The sequence below is a fragment of the Schistocerca cancellata genome, chromosome 2, assembly GCF_023864275.1.
Source record: "Schistocerca cancellata isolate TAMUIC-IGC-003103 chromosome 2, iqSchCanc2.1, whole genome shotgun sequence".
Taxonomy (NCBI): Eukaryota; Metazoa; Arthropoda; class Insecta; order Orthoptera; family Acrididae; genus Schistocerca; species Schistocerca cancellata.
Window position 1 is genome coordinate 581,735,887 of NC_064627.1, and position 26,688 is coordinate 581,762,574.

A 26,688-nucleotide genomic window follows, 5' to 3' on the forward strand; every position below is an offset into this window, starting at 1 on the left:
CAAGAACTCCTTGCCAACCTTGCGACCAGCATGGGAGTACCAAGCGGAGCAAGCATTGTCACCTGTGTGATCACACACCTTATTATGAATCATATTTCACCTTTCGTAACGTCCAGGGGACCATCATAAATTGTGTTGACTTCGGCATAATTATTGTGTTTGAATAAAAGTGTCATTTCTGTTCATATCACTGCATGTTTATTTCAGTTGCTGACTGCACTATACTGCTGTGGTTTTTCCCATGTATTGTCAAAGTTTCATCAACTTGTGTTACCTGTCAGTGACACGTCATGTGAAAGTTGCTTTCCTCCTTAAGTTCCGTACACCATCGTATATCACAGCCTCAAATCACGTATATGGTATCGTTACTGGTTTTGACTTATTTTCAAGTTGTCATCAGATGGTCTGCATAGCTGTAAGTCAACATGACAGGTCCTGAGAGGTCTTCATAATGTAAACATTTCTGACCTGAGAGGTCTTCATAATGTAAACATTTCTGCATGACTTAGTAATAAGTCAAAATAGATAGTAATGCCATTTAAGTGATCTGAAGCTGTAATACACAAAAAAAACAATTACTGTATAGTCATTATAATCTCTAAGGCAGTATGCCTGTTGTTGTGGTTTTCAGTACAAAGACTGGTTTGATGTGGTTATCCATGCTACTTTATCCTGTGCAAGCCTCTTTATCTCTGAGTTAATACTGCAACCTACATTTTTTGCATCTGCTTACAGTATTTGTCTCTTGCTCTACAATTTTTACATTCCCCAATGCATTAACATGTGCATGCATGCCCACAAATGTGCACACACACACACACACACACACACACACACACACACACAGCACTTCCCTCCATTATTAAATTGGTCATCTCATTATGTCTCAAAATGTATCCTATTAACTGACCCCTTCTTTTAAGTTAAGTTGTGCCACAAATATCTTTTCTCCTTAATTCTGTTCAGTGCCTACTCATGAGTTCCATGATCCACCCATTTAATCCTCAGCATTCTTCTGTACCACCACATTTCAAAAGTTACTATTCACTTCTTTTCAGAAGTGTTTATCATCCACATTTTACTGCCATACAATGCTAAACTCCAATGAAATAAATTCAAAAAAAGACTTTCTAACATTAATTCTATATTCAATGTTAATGAATTTAGCTTCTTCAGAAACGCTTTTGTGGCTACTGCTAGTCTACATCTACATCATATGGTCTGTGGTGGAGGGTACCTGATACCAGTACCATTCATTTCCTTTCCTGTTCCACTCACACATAGAATGAGGGAAAAATGACTATCTATATGCCTCCATATAAGCCCTAATTTCTCTCATCTTTGTGGTCCCTATGCAAAATACACATTGGTGGCAATGGAATCGTTCTGCTGTCATCTTCAAAAGACAGATCTCTGAATTTTCTCAATAGCATTCCTCAAAAACAATGTAACTTTCGCTGCAGGGATTGCCATTTGACTTCCTGAAGCATCTCTGTACAAACGTAACACCCAATCTATGAACTGCTTTGATGTCTTCCCTTAATCCAACCTGGTGCGGATTCCAAACACTTGAGCAGTAGACAAAAATGGGTCACATTAGTGTTCTATACACACTCTCCTTTACAGATGAAACATACTTCCCTAAAATTCTCCCAATGAACTGAAGTCGAGTATTCACCTTCCCTACTACAATCCTCACATGCTCACTCCATTTCATATCACTAGATATGTAATCAACTGTAATCGCTGATCAAGCAGCATGCTGCTAATGTTATGTTTGAACATTACAGAATTGTTTTCCCTAATCATCTGCATTAACTAACATTTTTCTACATTTAGGGCTAGCTGCCGTCAATCACATCAACTACAAATTATGTCTATGTCGTCTTGTATCCTTTTACAATCACTCAGCAATGACACCTTCCCCTATACCACAGCATTATCAGCAAACAGCAGCAGATTGTTGCTCATCCTGCCTGTCAGATCATTTATGTATATAGAGAATAATAGTGGTCTTATGACACTTCCCTGGGGCACTATTGATGATACCTTTGTCTCTGATGATCACTCACCATTGAGGACAATGTACTGGGTTCTATTATTTAAAAAGTCTTTGAGCCATTCAAATATCTAGAAACCTATTCCATATGCTTGTACCTTCATTAACAGTCTGCATTGAGACATTGTGTCAAATGCTTTTTGTTGATGTAGGGATACAAGATCTGTCTGTTTTCCTTTATCCACAGTTCATAGTATATCACATGAGACAAGGGCAAGCTGAGATTTGCATAAGTGATGCTTACTGAAACTATGCTGATTTGTGGACAGAAGCTTTTCCCATCTCAAGCAGATTTATTATAATCAAACTAAGAATATGTAGAAAAATCCTGCAGCAAACCAAGATGGTAAAGATATTGGCCTCTAATTTTGTGCTTCCTTTCATTTACCTTTCTTATACATAGGAGTCACCTGCACATTTTTCTAGTCATTTGGAGCTTTTCACTGGGAGAGAAATTTTTAATAAATGGAAAGTACATAAGGGGGCCAATGTCGCAGAGTACTCTTTGAAAAACCGAACTGAGATTCCATCAGGACCTGGCAACTTATTTGCTTTCAACTCTTTCAATTACTACGCTACACTAGGTATGATTAGTACTATGTCCTTCATATGGGAGTCTGTGCAATGATTAAACAATGGCATGTCTGTACAATCCTCCCACATGAACAATATCTTAAACACAAGATTTGAAACTTCAGCTTTCCTTTTGCTATCTTCTATTGTCACATCAGGCCAGTCAACACACGTCTGGAAAGATGCCTTCAACCCACTTAGTGTTTTTACAAGAAGAGAATTTTCTTAGAGTCTCAGCAAAATCTTTAGCTATGGAAGACGGTGGTAGCAGTTGTATGCTTTGTGCATCAGTCTTTTTACGGACACTCAAATCTCTACTAACTTTCGCTTCTTGTCATTTGCAAATTCTCTTTTGAACCAAGGGTGTAACAGCCGTTGCTTCCTCAGCATTTTCCAAATCTCATTGTTAAACTACAGTGGGTCTTTTCCAGCCTTAATCCACTTTCTTGGCACATACTACTCCAGAGTGCAATTTACGATCCATTTCAACTTTGCCCATAACTCCCTTACGTCCATCATAAAGGAATAAATGATGTCAGTTCACTGTCTTGACAGCATACTAACAACTGCATATGTGCTCTCTCTAGCAAAAATATTCTCCTGGTCTTCTTGGTTGATTTATTGACTTTAGTATGCATCTCTATTTGGAGACCAAGCCGGAACTGTTTGTAGCTACAAGGTTTAAAATATTTCCACTTCATGTGGGCTGTTGAGTTAGTTGCTCAATACAGTTTGTGGGAAATGATATCAAAAGTACTTCGCAATGCTGATTGTTCATACCCCCTGCAATGAATCTGTAGACATCCCAGTCTATACTCTGTATGCTAAAGTTGCCTACAGTTAATACTGCATGATCTGCATATTTCCACACTATTGAGCATAGAATTTCATTGTATGAAGGGCAGCAAAAGTTCACAACATTTTTCTGCAGCTGTGGAGTAGTAGATGTAACACAAAGTGTGATGTGCCAGCTACAAGGCAATGAGGGCCAGAGGCCACCAGGAAAGGGACTAGCTAAATTGAAAGAGGCAGAAAATGGGAAACAAGAAATGGTAGCAGCTGTAAATAACACTTGTGGTATAATGATGGGTCATTTAATGAATAATGGTAGTCACGAGGGATTCTGCTCACTGTTAAATTAGAAGTATTTAGAAGTTTCTGTTTTTTATCTTAATAGAATCAAATACTTTATTTCACTTACTGTTTAATATGTTCTGTCATGGAAGCATTTCCTTTGTATTGTGGGAGCTTAGATGTGCAGTCCAGAAATAGCATCAGAATATGATTACTAACTATAACATCCTGGAGATACTGTTTTGTCTGAAATTTTTGATTGTAACTGCGCAAAAGTAGAATGAATAAATATTTCAAGTCTTCAGTCATTGCAATTTCCACTGTAAAAATAAAAAAAATCATGCATTTTAGTATACTGTTTTACACACACACACACACACACACACACACACACACACAACCTAATTAATCACAGTTTAAAATGATTATTTACACAAAGATAACTTTTTTCTTTTTTCTGTATCTCTCTATACACAAATATATAACAAACAATTATTATAATGAGCATTTCAACAATGAATCAATGGTGACATAAAAATATGGCATAAAACCACGCACATTCTGGTAGAAGGTAAGTAACTTAGTAGTAAAGGAGACCACTCACTGAGCAGTAAAAGCATTGAATTGTCAACAGGCACACAAAAAAATGAAAATGTAGCTCTCTGCACACTTACCTTGTGTTACCTGGATACACAATGCAGGGATTGCAGTTTGACAAGTGGACTGAGGTGAGGGGTTGTGTCAGCTGGGGTGGGTAGCAGGAGAAAGAGGCAGAAAGCAGGAGGAGGATTTGAGAAGGCATAACTGGTGGCTCAGAGGGAGGCAGCAGGTGTATGGGATAGGAATTCAGGAGGGAGAGGCAGCATGTGCATGGAATAGGACGCAATACACAGAATTCATAGCCAATGTATGGTGTGATGCACTGTGATAATGATGAAAAGGTGTTGACTGGGAGTGGAAGACAGAACAGAGGAGAGGAGACTGATGGGTAGAGGGAGTGGGTGCAAAGGGCTAGTGAAGATAGAGACTAGGAGGATTACAAGAGAGAAGGACGAGTTACAATAACTTTGATCTGCGTAGTTCAGGAAGCTGCTGCTGGAGGAAAGGATCCAGATGTAATAAGTTTTGAAGCAGTCACTGAAGTCAAGTATGTGGTCCTCAGCAATGTGTTCTGTGTGGGGTCAACCCTACTCTTGACCAGTTTGGTGGTGGCCATTGATTCTGGTGGATAGCTGGTTGGTGGTCATGCCCACAAAAAATACTGTGCAGAAATTGCAGCAGAGCTGGTAACGACATGACAGTTTTCACAGGTGGTTCTGTGTCTGATGGGGTACGAAAAGTCTGTGACATGACTAGAGCAGGATGTATTGGGTGGATGAATTGGGCAGGTCTTGTACCTGAGACTTCCACTTAGATATGACCTCTGTTGCAAGTACTAGGAGGAGGTGTGTGGCATAGAGATGGGCCTGGATGTTGTGTAGGTTGGGTGTGCAGTGGAATACAGTTTTAGGTGGGTCACCCAGTTGCTCCAATCCATGGTGATACTGGGTGAGGAGGGGGGGCACTGCTTTGTAACTTGTTAGTATAATCCCACTTATCAGTATCCAGCCTGGATATATGCATTTACTCAGTTGAGGATGGAGCTTAAAGCCATTGTATCTTCTTCTGAGGCAATCTGAACCACAAGTGTCCCAACTGGTTCAAAAATGGTTCAAATAGCTCTGAGCACTATGGGACTTAACTTCTGTGTCATCAGTCCCCTAGAACTTAGAACAACTTAAACCTAACTAACCTAAGGACATCACAGACATCCATGCCCAAGGCAGGATTCGAACCTGCGACCATAGCGGTTACGCGGTTCCAGATTGTAGCGCCCATAACCGCTCGGCCACCCCGGCCGGCCCTAACTGGTCCTTGATATCCTGGATAATGACACTGAGAAAGCTGACGTGTCACAAATGTTCTATTTGGGGACAGATCTGGGGATCTTGTTGGCCATGTGAGTACCTCAACATCAAGCAAACAGTTCATAGAAGTATGTGCCATGCTTCGATGAGCACTGTCCTGTTGAAAAGTGGCACCACAGTAATGTAGCAAAAGAGGTAACACATGAGTATGCAGGATGTTCTTGCCATACTGTTGTGCCATCAAGGGTTCCCTCAGTCACTACCAGCCATGACCTGAAGTCATAACCAGCTCCCAAGATGGCATCACGGTGTGAGGAACCATTGGATAGGACTTAAGGTCACAGCGCCAGTGGTGGTTGACGAAACTCTGGCAGCACATCAACAGGACAATGCTGGTCCACAGAGGTCACATTACTATATGAACTCTATCTGTGATGTTGAGATACTCCTGTGGCCAGTAAGATTGCTAGATCTGTCCTCGTTAGAACACATGTGGGACTGTCACAGACAGCAGCTCTGTCCCTGTGCCAGTATCCAGGACAAGTTACAACAGCTGTGTACCAGTATGCCTCAGGAGAAACATGCCAACTGAATTAGTGCACGAATCCAGGCCAGAAGGAATGTGCCATACTGATAAATGTACTCCTAGTGCCAACTTATTTGTAAATTACTCAGTATTGTAATAACTGCAATAACATCACATAGCCTCTCAACCCATGAAGTTTCATTTCATTTCCTCCTCCCCTTCTAGGTACTTCACGTTTTTGGGAGGCAAGCAGAAGAAAAGTTGCTACTTTTTGTGTAGTTACAGTGTAATGGATGATTATTCTACTACGAGGTAATGGCAATTAAGTGACGTATAATTATGATGAAATACAGTGAACTGTTAAAATATAATGAGAATTATTGTAAACTGAAATGATGATGTTCTGATGAGGTTACTTGTGAATAATGTATGAATGAACAATGATGCTGATGATGATGTACGCAGAGATGATGTATTGTAAGAAGCACGATAAAGAAGTTATATTTAGGGTTCTTGCTGTCGTTAAATTTAGTACAGTATATATTAATAATATCATTATAAAATGTTGAAAATGGATGAAATTGATTTCTGTGTGATGAAGAAGTAGTAATGCTTGAGTTGCTCTATCACTCTGAACCTTGTAGAAACATATTACTACAGATATTAACACAAGTTCATGAGAAATTGTATCAAAGATTGGAGAAACAAATTGGAAATCATTACTGCAACAGATGTAGAGAATACTGCTTAAAAATAAGGCAGTGAATCTGTTTTTATTAGCACTGTCCATTAAAACAGCATCATGACTGAGTATTTCAACTTTTACATCTTAGCACTAAGCTGTTTAATTTTAAGTATAAATAATGTATGAACTTGCTTACATCTGAAAAGAATTTCTTCCAGTTCTGTGACTACATCAATGACACTGAAATTCACATGAATTTACATGTGTTCTAAATATTTACATGGACTTTTGTCATTTTAGTGCTGATATGAGTAATTTCATTCAATATTAGCTCACATCTGTTTCTTTCCAGTACCCATGCAGCTACATGACTACAAACTGTACCTGAACATGGAACTAAATAATAAAGCCAGAAGGTGGGAAATGATGAGAGCAGCTAAGAATAAGGACATAGATACAGAAAGGGGAAACCCAGTGGAAACCAAATGTGATGATTATCATAAAACAAAGGCAACTTATTAAAAAAGATATTAAAAGAGTTCATGCAACAGTTCATCATAACTGAAGTAATAAACATTATTATTAAAGCCTAGAGGATCTTCAAAGTGTACCGTATTTACTCGAATTTAAGCCGCACTCGAATCTAAGCCGCTCCTGAAACATGAGACTCGAAATCAAGGGAAAAAAAAAAATTCCCTGATCTAAGCCGCACCTGAAATTTGAGACTCAAAATTCAAGGGGAGAGAAAAGTTTTAGGCCACACCTCCAAATCGAAACAAAGTTGGTCCATTGTAATATGAGACATAATTTAGGTCGAATGAATGATGATACAGCTACAGTAGTTTGGTTCGAGTCGTAAGCTTAGCAGTTAAGCTTCACCAGGTAGCCATTGCTATGCGTCAAGTGCTCCATCCGTATTTAATCAGGTGTTGTTTTGTTGTTGTCTTCAGTCCTGAGACTGGTTTGATGCAGCTCTCCATGCTACTCTATCCTGTGCAAGCTTCTTCATCTCCCAGTACTTACTGCAACCTACATCCTTCTGAATCTGCTTACTGTATTCATCTCTTGGTCTCCCTCTATGATTTTTACCCTCCATGCTGCCCTCCAATGCTAAATTTGTGATCCCTTGATGCCTCAGAACATGTCCTACCAACCAGTCCCTTCTTCTTGTCAAGTTGTGCCACAAACTCCTCTTCTCCCCAATTCTATTCAATACCTCCTCATTAGTTATGTGATCTACCCATCTAATTTTCAGCATTCTTCTGTAGCACCACATTTCGAAAGCTTCTATTCTCTTCTTGTCCAAACTATTTATCGTCCATGTTTCACTTCCATACATGGCTACACTCCATACAAATACTTTCAGAAACGACTTCCTGACACTTAAATCTATACTCAATGTTAACAAATTTCTCTTCTTCAGAAACGCTTTCCTTCCCATTGCCAGTCTACATTTTATATCCTCTCTACTTCAACCGTCATCAGTTATTTTGCTCCCCAAATAGCAAAACTCCTTTACTACTTTAAGTGTCTCATTTCCTAATCTAATTCCCTCAGCATCACCCAACTTAATTCGACTACATTCCATTATCCTCGTTTTGCTTTTGTTGATGTTCATCTTATATCCTCCTTTCAAGACACTGTCCATTCCGTTCAACTGCTCTTCCAAGTCCTTTGCTGTCTCTGACAGAATTACAATGTCATCGGCGAACCTCAATGTTTTTATTTCTTCTCCATGGACTTTAATACCTACTCCGAATTTTTCTTTTGTTTCCTTTACTGCTTGCTCAATATACAGATTGAATAACATTGGGGAGAGGCTACAACCCTGTCTCACTCCCTTCCCAACCGCTGCTTCCCTTTCATGCTCCTTGACTCTTATAACTGCCATCTGGTTTCTGTACAAATTGTAAATAGCCTTTCGCTCCCTGTATTTTACCCCTGCCACCTTCAGAATTTGAAAGAGAGTATTCCAGTCAACATTGTCAAAAGCTTTCTCTAAGTCTACAAATACTAGAAATGTAGGTTTGCCTTTCCTTAATCTATTTTCTAAGATAAGTCGTAGGGTCAGTATTGCCTCACGTGTTCCAATATTTCTGCGGAATCCAAACTGATCTTCGCCGAGGTTGGCTTCTACCAATTTTTCCATTCGTCTGTTAGGAATTCGCGTTAGTATTTTGCAGCTGTGACTTATTAAACTGATAGTTCGGTAATTTTCACATCTGTCAACACCTGCTCTCTTTGGGATTGGAATTATTATATTCTTCTTGAAGTATGAGGGTATTTCACCTGTCTCATACATCTTGCTCACCAGATGGTAGAGTTTTGTCAGGACTGGCTCTCCCAAGGCCATCAGTAGTTCCAATGGAATTGTCTACTCACGGGGCCTTTGTATCGACTCAGGTCTTTCAGTGCTCTGTCAAACTCTTCACGCAGTATCGTATCTCCCATTTCATCTTTATCTACATCTTCTTCCATTTCCATAATATTGTCCTCAAGTACATCGCCCTTGTATAGACCCTCTATATACTCCTTCCACCTTTCTGCTTTCCCTTCTTTGCTTAGAACTGGGTTTCCATCTGAGCTCTTGATATTCATACAAGTGGCTCTCTTTTCTCCAAAGGTCTCTTTAATTTTTCTGTAGGCAGGATGTATCTTACCCCTCGTGACATAAGCCTCTACAGCCTTGCATTTGTCCTCTAGCCATCCCTGCTTAGCCATTTTGCACTTCCTGTCGATCTCATTTTTGAGACGTTTGTATTCCTTATTGCCTGCTTCATTTACTGCGTTTTTATATTTTTTATATTTTATATAATTTTATAAAAATTTTATATTTTATATTATATTATATTTTTATATTTATTCGGGTACCCTTCCTTTTTCACGGGGTTCATCTGGTTTGAATTGATTATTTTTCTTTGATCCAATGAGTGCCGTTCTCTTTGTTATAGGTGTTTACACTCTATGCTGAAAATGCATTACTGTATTGTGTCATGCATTGTTTGTCGCATTCAGATAGTACCAAATAATAGACTGCGTATGATAGAAGATGTTCGGATCGAGAGTTTAGTGAAAATTTTTCTCCGTTTGAAAATCTTTGCAGATGCCTCTTTAGTACATTACATTCTGCACAGAAATTAGAGTAATCTTAGATTTAAAAATCTAGTCAATTGCCGTGCTTCATTTCTGACTGTATCACTATTAGGCATAAGAATAATACGAATCTAAACATGACATGATATGTATATTCTTCTGCGTTTGCTGTTCTCTCACTCTAGTTTCGTAGTTTATTAGGCAGACAGGATTTAAATGAGATAGCAACAAACACGAAAGAATACATGGCAAAATGTTTATATTCATATTATACTTATGGTGAAGAGAATACTGCATGTGATTCACAATTCATAAAAGTTCGTATTAGCAACCATCTCTTCTCACAGGTAGGAAAAAATTCAGAACGTCGAGTTGGCCATATTGATAAACATCCCAAACAGTCTTGCTAGTTGGATTTTCGTAGTACATTGAAATGCTGCGACATTCGAAGATGAACAATACGGTATTTGTATTTACTTTGTTGGATAATGTATGGAAATGCAGTGGTCGAAACTCGAGGCGGAGAAAAAAAGCTCGTCATCCACCTTTTTTTTTAAATTTTGTTTGCTGACGCAGAGGTTTTGGCGCCAGTATTTATCTTTGTGCCTGCAAAGCATGCCTGTGTAGCGCTACATATATTCGATGGCAGAAGTTAGTTGTGGCGGCACCTACCAACATTTTTCAGAACTTCCGCTTACTTTGCACTCGATTCTAAGCCGCAGGTGGTTTTTTGGATTACAAAAACAGGAAAAAAAGTGCGGCTTAGATTCGAGTAAATACGGTATTCTGTGAAAAAAGTGTTCCTCAAAAAATAAAAATTTTTCCACATATTTCCTTTACAAACAGAAATTATATAAGTTATATTGGTTCTCGCTCCTTTATATACACAGGATGGTCAGAAATAGTCCGAAAAGCTTGTGAAGGTGTAACAGGGGAAGTTGTGATGAGAAATAATTGTTAAGAAAAAAATTCAACTGTTCCAGAGTTATTTAGCATTGATGTTAGCCGATCAGGTCATCAAGCATGCAAATTCAAGCAGCTTGCCAGAGACATTGTCACCAAATTTGTTCTTCATTTGGATTCCTCATACCAAACAAACATAGGTTTTGATCGCCTAGCTTAAATTTATCACTTCTGAAAAAGTCACATTTTAACTGGTAATGAGCATTTGGACAAGTAGTAACTCACGGACCCATAGAGGTCTGTGCATTACTACATTTTAGTATGTGCAAGTGATTCACTTGTGAGGGCAATGACCTGATTGGCTAATTTCAATGCTAAATAACTTGGAAGCAGCACACTGTAATTATTTCTCAATACAACCTCCCCTGCAACACCCTTACAAGCTTTGCAGTGTTTCTGACCACCCTGTGTATCATGATTTCATTGCATCCACACAATTTTATCACGTTTTGCATTCTAATTTACTAATGTAGATCATGTTTAGTTGGGCTAAACTAAGTTGTAGGAGCACAGATTATTAGAATGTATATTGCCATTTTCAAAGTTTGTGCTTATTATATTTACTGTTTAATGAAATTCATTGAGATTAATCATTACACAGAAAACAATTTTGATTAGTCTCCAGAACTGCACAAACACCAACACTTCGCAGGAATGTCTGTAACTGAGTATGACCCATGCACAACTCTGTTCAACCTGTGTCAACTCTTTTTACACATATCCACTTGTTCTGGTTCATGCATACTCTGCCAAAATATCATCTATAAATTTTATGTGTGATATTCTGGAGAAGTGTGTAATGTACCAAACTAAGACTTCTTCGGTTCAGTACATGATACACATTAATAATGATGCAAGTGTGTGTGTGTATGAATATGTTTCATAAATACAGTTTAACCTTTCATCATTTGTTGAATGTTGTCACTTGTATGTGAAAACAGGGTGTTTATTTCAATGTTTCTGCAGAATTAAAGTGATACAGAATCAGTGTTTCCAAAGCAACACAATACAGAGTATAGTTTCTGTTTTACAGTATATTTTAACATGTAAGAAAAAGCTAATCAATTTGAAATGTATATTTTTGATCTAAGAAGTATGAGAACAGTATTTGTAATTCTATAATTAGTACAAAAATCAATACTGCTGAAATTCATTGTTTCGATATCCATAGTTGGCAGACTAGTTCCTGCATGATCTGTCAAACAATGCTCTTCTCTCTCCCAACCTGTACGCTGCTACCCCTTCCCTTTCCCCGCCCGCTCCAGATTGCTGTTCTGTAACATGTGACAGTTGCTTTCCAATGTGTAAGTGTATTTTAGTTGTGCCTGTATGCAACTTAACATGTCATCTTTATGGTAAATAATTGTTATGATTCCATTTATAGTGGGGCATTAATGCCCACTGCGAGAGATGAGAGAGTTGATTTTTGGAGTCAGTTTTGGTGTTGAGAGAATGTTAATGTGTGCAGTCCATTCAAAATTCCAGATTATGTAGATTCACTGAGAAAAGTTGCTTTCAAAAGAGAAAATATAATGTCAAAATGCATATAAAACAGTCTTAATTATTTAACAATGAAAACCATCAATTATTAATAAAGTTATTTAATTGCATAGATAAAAGATCTACTCTCCAAGTGGCAGTAGAACACACACACAGAAAAGGCTGTTGTGATTGGCAAGCTTTTGGAGCCAGTTGCTCCTTCTTCAGGCAGAACAGTTGAAGGGGGAGGAAGAAAAGTGAAGGAAAAAGACTGGAGAGGCCTAAGAAAAGGGGTAGATTTTGGCAAAGTCACCCAGAACCGGTAAGTCTCCCCTGACCCACAGTTCTGGGTGACTTTCCCAAAATCTACTCCTTTTCCTAGACCTCCCCAGTCCTTTACTTCACCCTCCTTCCTTCCCATTCAACCCTTCTGCTTGAAGAAAGAGCCACTGGCTCTGAAAGCTTGCCTATCACAACAGCATTTTTTATGTGTGTGTTCTGCCACCACTTGTTGAGTAGATTTTTTATCCATCCAATCAAATAGTCTTAATTATTTGGTGAAGTGCACTAACTAGGTCCCACATGCATCAGTATCCATGTTAGCTTTCTCCAGCAAACAATTACTGACAACTCATTATCAACATGAAGACCAAGAGATAAGTATCTGAAATATAGCCACCTGACACAAAAGATTTACTGTTTATAATATGCTTCAAAATGCTGCAGAAGCAAAATACAAATGGTTAAAGATTTTTATGCCTGAATACCTCACTCCTCCCTGTGCCATATTAGAACTGAGTGGATAGTGTAAATTATGTCTCCTTCTAGTATTATATTTATGTGTTCACAGTGTAATTAACTGTTGACAACAAGCTTCATAAGACTGGAAATGAGATGTGAAGTTGTTGTCAATGTGTTCAACTGTTTACAGAGCTGTCCACAAGATCCATTGTATGATCCCATTAGACATTAAAGTAAATCAACATTATTACATTTGTAACTCCAGAATCTGATATTATCAGTTATATGATAGTTGCAGGGCAAAGATGTTTAAGAAAATCGTAACATGTGACTTTCATTTCCGATTCTTATCAATACAAACACTTATACGCATGTAGAATATTGTATGTCCTTTCTTGATTTGCACTTATGCATCATTTCTAATGGTATGGTCAGGCCTAGTTCAGTATTGAATTGCATGAATTGTGCTTTATCTAAATTTAGTGACAGTACATTTGCAGAGTAAAAGTTATGACAGTCTGCTCGCAAATGGCACACACTGGGTTCCCTACAGGCCAACTAAGCTGCTAGTCAGTTTGCTCATTTTCTCTCATTCCTCCAGTACCTAATAACCAACAAGGAAAGGAGGGAACAGGATAAGGGCTGGAAAGGGAAAAGACAGTTGGATGCATTTGCAGAGGATGGCACACAACAAGGGTGAGAAGACATGAACAGGGAGGAGGTGATGGCACAGAGGTGGTGGAAACTGTTAGGTGGAAGGTGTGGAGACAATAGGCTACTGTAGGTTGAGGCTGGGATAATTTTGGGAGCCACAAATGTTTTGTGAGGATGAATCCCATCTGTGCAATTCAGAAAAGCCGGTGTTGGACAGGAGGATCCAGATGGCATGGGTTGTGAAACAGCCATTGAAATCAAGCATGTTACGTTCAGTCACATGTTGTGGCACAGAGTGGTCAAACATGCTCTTGGCCACAGTTTGGTGGTGGCCATTCATCCTGGTGGACAGCTGGTTAGTCACAACACCAACATAAAAAGTAGTGCAATGATTGCTGGAGAGCTGGTATATGACATGACTACTTTCACAGGTGACTCAATCTCTGATGAGATAGGATAAGCCTTTGACAGGACTTGAGTGGGAAGTGCTAGGTGAGTGGATTTGGCAGGTCTTGCACCTAGGTCTATCCCTGTGGGAATGGGTTGGGACTGGAAGTGGCATAGGGGAGGACTGGGATGTTGTGAAGGTTGGGTGGGTGACTTTCACCACTTTAGTAGGGGTGGAAAAGATTTTGGGTAAGATGTCCCTTATTTCAGGGCATAATGATAGGAAATCAAACCCCTGATGAAGGATATGGTTCAATTATTCCATTCCAGGGAAGTATTGGATGACAAAGGGGGCACTCCTTTGTAGTTCGTTCTTGGGGGATTTGGGGTGTGTGGGGAAATGGCAAATTTGTGGACTAGGTCTGGAGGACAGTATCCGTCTGTGAATACACTGGTGAGACCTTCAGCATACTGGGCAAGGAAGTTCTTGTCACTGCAGATACGCCATTCCTAGGTGGCCAGCCTGTATGGGAGGGATTTTTTGATGTGGAAGGGATGGCAATGTTGAAATGCAGGTATTGTAGGTGGTTGGTGGATTTAATGAGGACAGAGGTGTGGATGGAGCAGTCAGAGAGGAGGTGGTCCTCACCCCCCCCCCCCCCCCCAAATGGCACCTTCCTGGACATTGACCTCCCTGTGGAAGACCCTGGTGGAAGATATGCCCAACCCACCCATCCAACACTTCCTATTCCAGTCCTTTCACAGGTTTATCCTATCCCATCAGAGGTCAGGCCACATCTGAAACCAAGCCATGTCATATACCAGCTCTGCTGCAATCATTGCACTGCATTTTATATTGGTATTATGACCAATCAGCTATCCACCATGATGCACGACCACCACTAAAAAGCAGCTAAAAGCATGATACACCACCCTTTGGCATAATAAGCAACTGAACATAAAATGGTTGATTTCAATGGCTGTTTCAGATGGAAGTTATCCTTACAACACATTCCCTGCTCCCAAAACTATTCTGTCTGGCCTCAATCTACAGTAATGTACTGTCGCCACACCCTCCATCCAACAGTTTCCACCCCGTCTGTCTTATCACCTCCTCCTTATTCACGTCTCCTCTCCCACACCGTGTGCCGCTCTCTATCAAAACATTCACCCATCTTTCCCCTTCCTTGCTCCTCTCCTTTGCACCTGCCCCCATCCCCCCCAATTTCACTGCTCACCTCCCAGCTACAGCACCTGACAGTCTTCGCATGCCTCCATATAGTCCCTGCACACTCCACAAGAAAGCACTCTTCTCTCCCTCCACCAGTACCCTATTATCCCACCCCTTCCCTGTCCCACTCCTGATTGCCACGCAGTGTGACAGTTGCATTTCAGTCTGAGCTGCCATACATTGCAGTGATGTGTGCTTGTTTGTGTGTGAATATGCGTATGTGTGAGTTTTCTTTTCTGAAGAAGGCTTTGTTGGCCGAGAGCTAAATGTGTAATAGTCTTTTTGTTGTATGTGTCTGAAGCTCAGTGCATTATCTTTATGGTGAGTAGCATCCTATCTTTTTCCTTATACTGCAGACCCAAAAAGTATTTTCTCCATTAGCCCCTAATGGCAGCATAAGGCCATTAAATTACCACAGGAAGTGGTGAAACCAGGAAAACCTTCCAATGAATATGAAATGCTTACTAATAACAAATGACAGACAGCCACACAACTACTTAGTAGATGTTAAATAAAGATATAGACAAAGTTTCAACTAGTGATTAACATGTAACAAAATAATCATACTAACTGATAACAATTTTACGTGTAATTATGCCATGTTAGGTTGCTCTGTATTATAACATATTATGTGTATCCAGAGGCATAGAACATATATACTTAAATAAAGCATATGGTGACAGCATTTATGGGTTATGTCTGGAGGCCAATAAATGAATAACAAAAGTTCATCACTTATAATCTGGGTTAACAATATTGTATTGGTATAAAACAACACACTGTGGAACATGGAAAAAACTTAAGTTCAGCATATTCACTATTAGAAATAATCTCTACAAGAATATTTGCTTTTAAGAAAAGAAATCATTTATATCTCATTACTTCTCAGACATGCTGTCATAGAATAAAAGGTACAACATCATGCCATCTCATTAAATCTATGTTTTAAATGATAGATTTTAATGTTGAAAGTTGATAATAAATACCTGACTTTAATCATGTCTTGTGCTATATTACACTGACTTACCTAATATGATTGTAAAATGACGCATGGGTTAATACACAACTCATCAATTAACTAAGCCATTGGTACATAGCACATCTTGAGGTTGAGGAAGTTTTTCTTATGATCTGTACCATCCACATAGTCTACATGGTTAAACTAGGAACTTTCTCCCTGTGATACACAATATTCCAATTTTGTGCAATTGGTAGTCATTGAAGCCTGATCTCAATCTAAAGTAGTAGAGTAGCAGTTTTGATTGGCCTCATCTTGGTGGGATCTCTAGGTTTGTCAAACATGTTCCTGGTCATGACCAGCCAAATTCCCCAAGGTTTTTGATATTTGGCATGATCCACGTGGGCACATTATGCTTATCAAATTCTATAAAGGTGGCCACCCCTCCCTCCAATCCCCCACAATCCATCAAACACTTTACAATTAACTCTTGTCATGAAACTTCCTGGCTGATTAAAACTGAGTGTCGGACCGATACTCGAACTCGGGACCTTTGCCTTTCGCGCGCAAGTGCTCTCCCATCTGAGCAACCCTAGCACGACTCACACCCCATCCTCACCGCCAGTACCTCATCTCCTACTTGCCAAACTTCACAGAAGCTCTCCTGCGAACCTGCAGACTAGCACTCCTGAAAGAAATGATATGTGGAGACACGGCTTAGGCACAGCCTGAGGGATGTTTCCACAATTAGATTTTCACTCTGCATCAGAGTGTACGCTAATATGAAACTTCCTGGCAGATTAAAACTGTGTGCCGGACCGAGACTCGAACTTGGGACCTTTGCCTTTTACGGGCAAGTGCTCTACCATCTAAGCTACCCAAGCACGACTCACGTCCCGTCCTCACAGCTTTACTTCCGCCAGTACCTTGTCTCCTACTTTCACAGGAGAGCTTCTGTGAAGTTTGGAAGTAGGAGACAAGGTACTGGCGGAAGTAAAGCTGTGAGGACAGGGCGTGAATCGTGCTTGGGTAGCTCAGATGGTAGAGCACTTGCCAATGAAAGGCAAAGGTCCCAAGTTAGAGTCTTGGTCCGGCACACAGTTTTAATCTGCCAGGAAGTTTCATATCAGCACACACTCTGCTGCAGAGTGAAAATCTCATTCTGAACTCTTGTCATTCCCTCCCAATGCAAGATACAAGAGCAATTTAACTCACAACACTGGTCCATAATGTACGCTGAACTGAGTGACATTACTTGTACAACTTTGTTTGGCAAGTCAATAATAAAACTTCTCACTATCTATTAATCTGAAGTGGCTAATTTCATTTCATAGGCAGAAAGTCTTCTCAATTTAGTGACCTTAATCTCAGACAAGGCATTCAACACAGAGAAAATATCACATACAGAAAAAAAATGGACTTGGTATCCCATATGAATTTTCCACACTTTTCATATTTTGGTAATTTTTCCAAGTTATATACTTATTTTTAAATAGGATTTTTATAAATAAACCCATGGGATATGGATATGAATAACTACTTACACTGCAATTGCAGAAGACAGTCCCTGTCCTCAGGGCTTAAATGTGATATTTTTTTGTATGTTTCCAAAGCTTGAATAAATTCACGAATTGCAGTCACCACCTGTCGGAGGACAAAAATACTGAATTTATTAGATGTGTTTTGCAAACTATCTATGAGAACATACAAAACAACTGTACATATTTAAACATAATACAAATTTCAATTACAGGAGTTATTAAACCATCATGCGAAAAGGTCACTACTACTACTACTGTTACTGCTACTAATAATAATTCGTGAATTGGAGAGGATGAAAAACTATTATAAAAATAAAACATTAAACTTTAAAAGATAATTATGAGAAAAAGTAAGAATACAGAAACTGTATTGTCAGAAGAAAGAAAAATTATAATGTGGGAAAAGGCAAGACAATACTATAAAAGTGGGAAATAATGCAAAGGAGAGGAACAGAAACTGTTGATCAATATGATTGGGGGCAGGAATGACAATGATCACTTAGGCTTTCAGCCAAGGGGCCATTTGGCCTGTCCATGCACAGGCTGATGTTACTGAGGTGGTGCCAGGTGTCTGGCAACCAGAGAGGCTAGTGTCCCTCCACACAGCTATAACCTCGGTTTGGTTTTTTGAAACCAATGGCCACTGGAACTTCTGCAGTTTCAGGAATAACATTTTGAGAAATATATGAATTAACTACTAACAGAATCCAGAAATTTCCACCACTTGACAGTCCTGTGCTCAAGCAAGCTATTTGTGTTTGATCATCATGTTAAGTTTAAATGATTTGGGAAGCAAAAGACGATCTAAGTCAGGAGTGGGTAGAAGATTACTTGGAACCAATGTCTGTATGATGCAAGTGTAATGTTTTAATTAATGCATTATCTTACATAATATTTAATTTACAGGCATACTAAAATTATCCTTTGCTAAAAGTTTTACAAAATGAGAACAGGAATGCCTGAATAAAGTATATGATTGGTGATCTGTCAGGCTATCACATTTTGCATGATGTCTTCTCTTGGCTCAAATCATGCTCCTTTCAGTGGCCTTTTCAGCTAGGGTAATAGCCGAAAGTCACACAGAGTTGGAGTCCTTTTTGCATTGTCTAGCATTTCTTCTGCTATTTCCAGACATAGTTGCTTGTTCTCCATTATCAGCAGCGATGGTATGAATTTTGCAGGCATTACACTAATGCACAAATCTCTGATCAAACCGAGTGTACCAATCCAATAGTTGCTCCTCCATTGTTTGTAAGTTCTTGCACTGTGGTACAATAGTCTTCCGTGACCAAAGTATGCACTAGCTCAATAACATTGTCATACAGGCTTGCTGGGGGTCTGCCTGGACACAGTTCACCGTCAAGTGACATGTGGCCACTTTTGAAGTGGTTGTGCTACTCCTTTCTCCATGAGTTACTCATAGCTTCATCTCCAGAACCCTTTTGAAATCTTGTGAATGTTTTCCACTTGGATATCCCTAAGCATGTGCAAAAATTATATGCAATATTGCTGCTCAGTTTGTTCTGTCATTTTACAGCTTACTAGAATCTGATGAGTGCTCATTACGCATCCTCACTCAAAGGAAGATAGTCAGCAACTGACACTTTCTGTTAGCAGGGAAAACATCACAGCTTTGTGTGAATTTCCTGCACCATATCTCCACAAAAGAAAGTCTCCAGTGCTTCATTTATGTGAGAAAGAAGAAGGTTTGAAAGTTTTTGTATGCTCATATAATATATCATGAAAGGCATATGGTAAGCTAATATATTAATACCCCATTGTCAGAGACTGTTTTAAGGAGAGGTGCTGAATGTTTCAAACAGAACATCAACAATCTCTTACAGGACATACAGGAGCAAGATTCAAGAAACTGGCTAAGCCTATGCAACACACTTTAAATATCAGTTCCGATATTAAGATAGCCTCCAGGTACATACAAAAATAGATGGTGGAATACAATGTGTGATAAAGTCATAGAGGGCTGACTCAAAGTGTCGACTCAGTTAAACAGACATCGAACAACTGATTGATGGGAATCTCTCCAGAAGACTCAGAAAATTGCCTCTCCAGAATAATCTACAAAGGAAAATGAGCTGCTGCCTCCTTCTTAAAGCCCTCTTAGTCAGTGGCTCTGTTGTGTTAGTGGTTAATTTCTATTTGACCTCTCTACCTCTGACTTGGTTTACTTATTAATCTTTTTGCTACTGGTCAATAGTTCAGCATTATTTTAAGAATTTTATTTTCATGAGCTTATGACACAAAGAAAGCTCATAGATATAGAACAAGCCTGCTTCAAAAACAACACCAAACACCATGAATTTGAGAAGACCTTTAAGGAGAGTCTGTCTGGTTACCAGATATAAATACTACATTTCCATTGAGCAGACAGATAAATGAGAGATGAACACCAAAGAAATTTGAATGATACTGGTTGACTACTTCTAAGTCTTGCTCAACTATGATATGTCATAATAAAGACTGGCCTCCAGAAAGCCGATGCCAAATTTGGATTCAAAATCTATCTAGCCACAATATAGGAATCATTAGATATCATCACAGCACTTAAAAACTACTAAGCATCTGGTGAACACAGCATTATTACTGAGATATGGAAGATAGCAAGAGAGGAACTCTTAAAAGTAATACATACATGTTTAACAGAGAACTGGAACACTGAAATGATTGCAGTGGACTTGAAATGTGCATTTATACATCCACCTGATAATAAAAGTGATAAGGCAGATCTGAATGACTACAGAGGCTTATCTCTTTAGCTGGTCACATACAAAATTCTTTCTAAAGCTCATCCAAATCATTTGGAACAACAGACTGACACCTGACTGACGTCTACCAAGTAGGTTTATGGAAGAACAAATATAGAACTTGAAGAAGATTTTAAGTTTCTCACAAATGTAGCAACACAACTGTGACCTTCATAGACTTCAAGAAGGCATACGACTATGCCAATAGACAGTGATTTTGGCAGTCTAGAATGCTATGAGTGGACAGGAAGGGTGGACTCTTGCAAATACAACCTCAAAAGTAAAATTCCTTGGTGAAATCTTTTGACAAATGTATAAGCGTTCCATTTGTTGTTTAACTCCGTTCTGCATAAAGTTATAAGAGAATGGGAAAAGATGTCAAAGGCATAAACATCAGAAGGTCTATGTGTAAAATCAATGAAAAAGCTTTGCCTTCAAGCAGTCATCACTAAGACTGAAGAGGAAACTAAATATGCCACAGAAATGCTACATAACATAATGGAAAAAACAGGGATCCAGATATATCATGAGAATACCTATTACAAAGAGAAATGGCATTAATACACCTGGGAAGTTCTATTAAAGATTAAATATGGAGTGATTTTACAGATATCCTCTCTCAAACAGCATAAGAGCTCATATTATCATCAGCATTGGACAGTAACAAAAACTTAGAAAGAGCTGTAAATCAAACTTACAAAGAGCTGTAAAACTGCAAAAGGCATTCTGAATCATGCAAAATTACTCTAGCCAAAAAATTATACTGCGGAATGGAAAATTCTGACATACAAGACAGTTCTTTTATCAGAAGTACTAAACGTATCAGGGACCACTGCTGTTGAACTTGTAGCAATTGAAAAATGTGAGTGAAAAATTTTTAGGAAAATATATGCCCCCCAGAAGAAAACATACACTGTAGTGAGAAAAGTCATGAGATATCGATATACAAATATACAGTTGACGGCAGGATGTATACACAAGGTATAAAGGGGCGGCGCATTGGTGGAGCTGTAATTTGTACTAGGGTGACCATGTGAAAAGGTTTCTGGCATGATTATGGTGGCATGATTGGAATTAACAGACTCTGAACGTGGAATGGTAGTTGGAGCTAGATGCATGGGACAGTCCATTTCAGAAATTGTTAGGGAATCTAACATTCCAAGATCCACAGTGTCAAGAGTGTGCATAGATTACCAAATTTCAGACATTTTAGGCATTACCTCTCATAACGGAAAACACAGTTGCTGACGGCCTCCACTTAACAACTGATAGCAGGGGAATTTGCGTAGAGTTGTCACTGCCACCACACAAGCAACACTGCATGAAAAAACCACAGAAATTAATGTGGAAGATTCAACGAAAGTATCTGTTAGGACAGTGCGGTGAAATCTGGTGCTAATGGGCTATGGCAACAAATGACCAACATGGGTCCCCTTGCTAATAGCATGACATTGCCTGCAGCACCTCTAGTTGGCTCATGACCATATCAGTTGGACCGCAGATAACAGGAAAACTGTGATCTCGTAAGATGAGTTCCAGTTTCAGTTGGTAAGAGCTGATGGTATGGTTCTAGTGTGGTGCAGACCCCATGAAGCCAAGGACCCAAGTTGTCAACAAGGCACTGTGCAGGCTGGTGGTGGATACACAATGGTGTGGACTGTCTTTACATGAAATGGACTGGTTCCTCTGGTCCAACTGTCTTATCATTGACTGTAAATGGTTACATTCAGCTGCTTGGAGACAATCTGCAGCCATCCATGGGATTCCTGATCCCAAAAAAACATGGATGATGATGCACCAGACCACCAGGCCGCAATTATTCACAATTGGTTTGAAGAACATTCTGGGCAATTTCAGTGAATGATTTAGCCACCCAGATCACCCAACATGAATCTCATCGAATACTTATGGGACTGTACAGAGTAAGAAAGACACACAACTTCAGTTCAATTTACAAACGTGAAGTATAAATAATGCAGCACAAAAAACACTGCAGAATAGCAAAAACTGCCAAGCGCATACACGAATCAAAGTCTTTCGCTGTCAACCACTGCTAGCAAGGGGGCAAGAAGCAGAATAAGTAAAGAAACACCAATAACCACAGAAGATGCTTTATAAATAAAAGCAAAATGCATCTGGTGTAATTCTCTTTAATTAAACTGCCATAAGCTCAAGATGGATAACCAACAGTAACTGATTCTATGTTCATATTTAAAGAATGAACAACAATAAACTCCAAAAGGACAAGCACATTATTAATTTAAAGAAGGTCGAAATCAGTTTGTTAGAAGAAATTAGGGAAAATTTACAAGATATGAACAGAAGAAATCACAATCTATCGTCTTGTCTTTGGGACACTAAAACCAAGACGATGATTCATGGAGAAGTTTAAAAAGTAGAAATGGCCAGTAGAAGAAAATCACGGTGAATTCTTGAAGAGAATTTGTTACATAAGAGAGCAAAAAGCCAGCAAAGTGTTAAACAATCAACAACCCACATACGCACAGTTGTTTTGAGTTTGAAAACTTCCTGACAGATTACAACTGTGTGCCAGATTGGGCCTCAAACATAGGGCATTTGCCTTTTGCAGGATCATTCTAGTAACTGAGCTAAGCAAGCATCACTCACAACCCACCCTCACAGCTTTACTTCCATTAATGCTTCCCACATCTCCTACTTTCAAAACTTCACTGAAGTTTTCCCACATATGTTGTGGGACTAGTACTCCTGGAATAAAGAATATAAAAAAGAAAAATTTTGGACACAGGGAGGAAGATTCAGTCAGAATACTGCTTAACACTACGCGAACTTACACCAGCAAACAAATTACAAAGAAAGCTGCTACTTCCTCAGTTACATCAAACTAGTAACCCTCCCCCCCCCCCCCCCAATTCCTTGTGGAATTAAACTCTCAGGCATGAAACAGCTTTCCAACAGCTAATCTACGTCTTCTCTATATTATTTCTTCCTGGAATGCTAGTCCTGAAAGGTATGCAGGAGAACTTCTGTTAAGTTCGGAATGTAGGAGATGAGTGATCACTTGCCTGTGGAAGGCAAAGGTTCCATATTTGAGTCCCAGCCTGGCACATAGTTTTAATCTGCCAGGAAGTTTCAAATCAGTGCAGCAGCCTGAATGCCAATCTACTATTTCTGATACAGGGTTATTACAAATGATTGAAGCGATTTCACAGCTCTACAATAACTTTATTATTTGAGATATTTTCAAAATGCTTTGCACACACATACAAAAACTCAAAAAGTTTTTTTAGGCATTCACAAATGTTCGATATGTGCCCCTTTAGTGATTCGGCAGACATCAAGCCGATAATCAAGTTCCTCCCACACTCGGCGCAGCATGTCCCCATCAATGAGTTCGAAAGCATCGTTGATGCGAGCTCGCAGTTCTGGCATGTTTCTTGGTAGAGGAGGTTTGAACACTGAATCTTTCACATAACCCCAGAGAAAGAAATCGCATGGGGTTAAGTCGGGAGAGCGTGAAGGCCATGACATGAATTGCTGATCATGATCTCCATCACGACCGATCTATAGGTTTTCCAATCTCCTGTTTAAGAAATGCCGAACATCATGATGGAAGTGCGGTGGAGCACCATCCTGTTGAAAGATGAAGTCGGCGCTGTCGGTCTCCAGTTGTGGCATGAGTCAATTTTCCGCGGGCTACGCGTGAAACTTGCCCGCACGCGTTCAACCGTTTCTTCGCTCACTGCAGGCCGACCCGTTGATTTCCCCTTACAGAGGCATCCAGGAGCTTTAAACTGCGAATACCATCGCCGAATGGAGTTAGCAGTTGGTGGATCTTTGTTGAACTTCGTCCTGAAGTGTCGTTGCACTGTTATGACTGACTGATGTGAGTGCATTTCAAGCGCGACATATGCTTTCTCGGCTCCTGTCGCCATTTTGTCTCACTGCGCTCTCGAGCGCTCTGACGGCAGAAACCTGAAGTGCGGCTTCAGCCGAACAAAACTTTATGAGTTTTTCTACGTATCTGTAGTGTGTCGTGACCATATGTCAATGAATGGAGCTACAGTGAATTTATGAAATCGCTTCTATCATTTGTAATAGCCCTGTATGTGTCGTGGTGATGAACATATTGACACATTTCACAATTCTTTGTGTTTTGTGTATCAAACAATTTAGAATAAAGAGGAACATAGCTGTTGGTATTTTTAGTCCCCGTACTCATGTCTGACCCCCCCCCCCCTCCCCCTCTCCTCAAAGTAATTAACTATAGCAGAGCTCCATCTATTGACTGATTAACAAAAAAGGCATAGTACGCATTGAGCAATTGCTTGTCACTAACTATGTAATAAATACATAACATATGTACAAATATAACGGATATGACTGCTCTCGGGTAATTTCATGCCAAAATGAATTCCAAGAAGTTAGCAGAAGCATACTCATTGCTTCACCATTAATACACAAACTGAAGAGAATTTATATAGTTTTTCATCATCACCAAATAATTAATTCTACATTACATTATGGTTCTAATAGAAGGAAACATTCCACGAAGGAAAAATATACCTAAAAACAAAGATGATGTGACTTACCAAATGAAAGTGCTGGCAGGTCGACAGACACACAAACAAACACAAACATATACATAAAATTCAAGCTTTCGCAACAAACTGTTGCCTCATCAGGAAAGAGGGAAGGAGAGGGAAAGACGAAAGGATGTGGGTTTTAAGGGAGAGGGTAAGGAGTCATTCCAGTCCCGGGAGCGGAAAGACTTACCTTTTCCCCCTAAGGTAAGTCTTTCCGCTCCCGGGACTGGAATGACTCCTTACCCTCTCCCTTAAAACCCACATCCTTTCGTCTTTCCTTCTCCTTCCCTCTTTCCTGATGAGGCAACAGTTTGTTGCGAAAGCTTGAATTTTGTGTGTATGTTTGTGTTCGTTTGTGTGTCTGTCGACCTGCCAGCACTTACATTATGGTTCCTGTGAGATGATCCCCACTTTGCATTTATAACACTATTGAGTATTTTCCAGCTGTAACAAATGTAGTGTCATCTGCATAGAGTGTGGACTTACACAATATAATACTAAGCAAGTCATCGACATAGATTACAAAATGTAAAGAGCTTTTGACAAACCCCATTTTTTTTGACATCTGAACATGTTATCTCATACTGCTGAACCATACAATTTTTTTTCTCTCACTCAGATATGGTCTGATAAAAGAATGTTCTGAACCTGTAACCCAGTACTAGCAGAACTATTCCCCCTGTAGAATTCAGTGAATGATAGAACCAAATGTCTTTCTGAGATCCACAAGCAACTCATTAGGAGATAATATCTGTTTGAATGAGGATCGTCTAAAGGAAACAATGTCTTCAATTGTTTTCACTTTTGACAAAGTTTCAAATCAGTGTGAGTTACTTAGAACAGTGTTTACAGACATATAGTGACAAATATGGCATAACTACTTTTGAAAGTAAGGGCACAAGACAAGTTGCATGGAATTTAGTAGGTGTAGATATAATAATCATCGTTTTTAGTGATGAAAACAGCCACTATCAAGTATCCCCCCCCCCAATAAATCATAGACCTCGCCGTTGGTGGAGAGGCTTGTGTGCCTCAGCGATACAGATAGCCATACCGTAGGTGCAACCACAATGGAGGGGTATCTGTTGGGAGGCCAGACAAACATGTGGTTCTTGAAGAGGGGCTGCAGCCTTTTCAGTAGTGGCAGGGGCAACAGTCTGGATGATTGACTGATCTGGCCTTGTAACATTAACCAAAATGGCCTTGCTGCGCTGGTACTGCGAATGGCTGAAAGCAAGGGAAAACTACAGTCATAATTTTTCCTGAGTGCATGCAGCTTTACTGTATGGTTAAATGATGATGGCGTCCTCTTGGGTAAAATATTCCGGAGGTAAAATAGTCCCCCATTCAGATCTCCGGGCGGGGACTACTCAAGAGGACATAGCTATCAGGAGAAAGAAAAACTGGTGTCCGACGGATCGGAGTGTGGAATGTCAGATCCCTTAATCCGGCAGGTAGGTTAGAAAATTTAATAAGGGAAATGGATAGGT

The 26,688-nt window shown here is 39.5% G+C and overlaps 1 protein-coding gene across 2 annotated transcripts in view; it reads right to left on the bottom strand.

Annotated features, from left to right (window-relative positions):
- Positions 1–26,688, bottom strand: part of LOC126162191 (protein timeless) — a 408,622-nt gene that overhangs the window by 111,197 nt on the left and 270,737 nt on the right. For both annotated transcript variants that reach the window (XM_049918518.1, XM_049918519.1), the window contains 2 exons: positions 17,875–17,974; positions 3,834–4,026 (listed from right to left, as the gene is read on the bottom strand). In XM_049918518.1, coding sequence (XP_049774475.1) covers positions 3,834–4,026; positions 17,875–17,974 — 293 coding nt within the window. The remainder of the gene's footprint in view (positions 1–3,833; positions 4,027–17,874; positions 17,975–26,688) is intronic.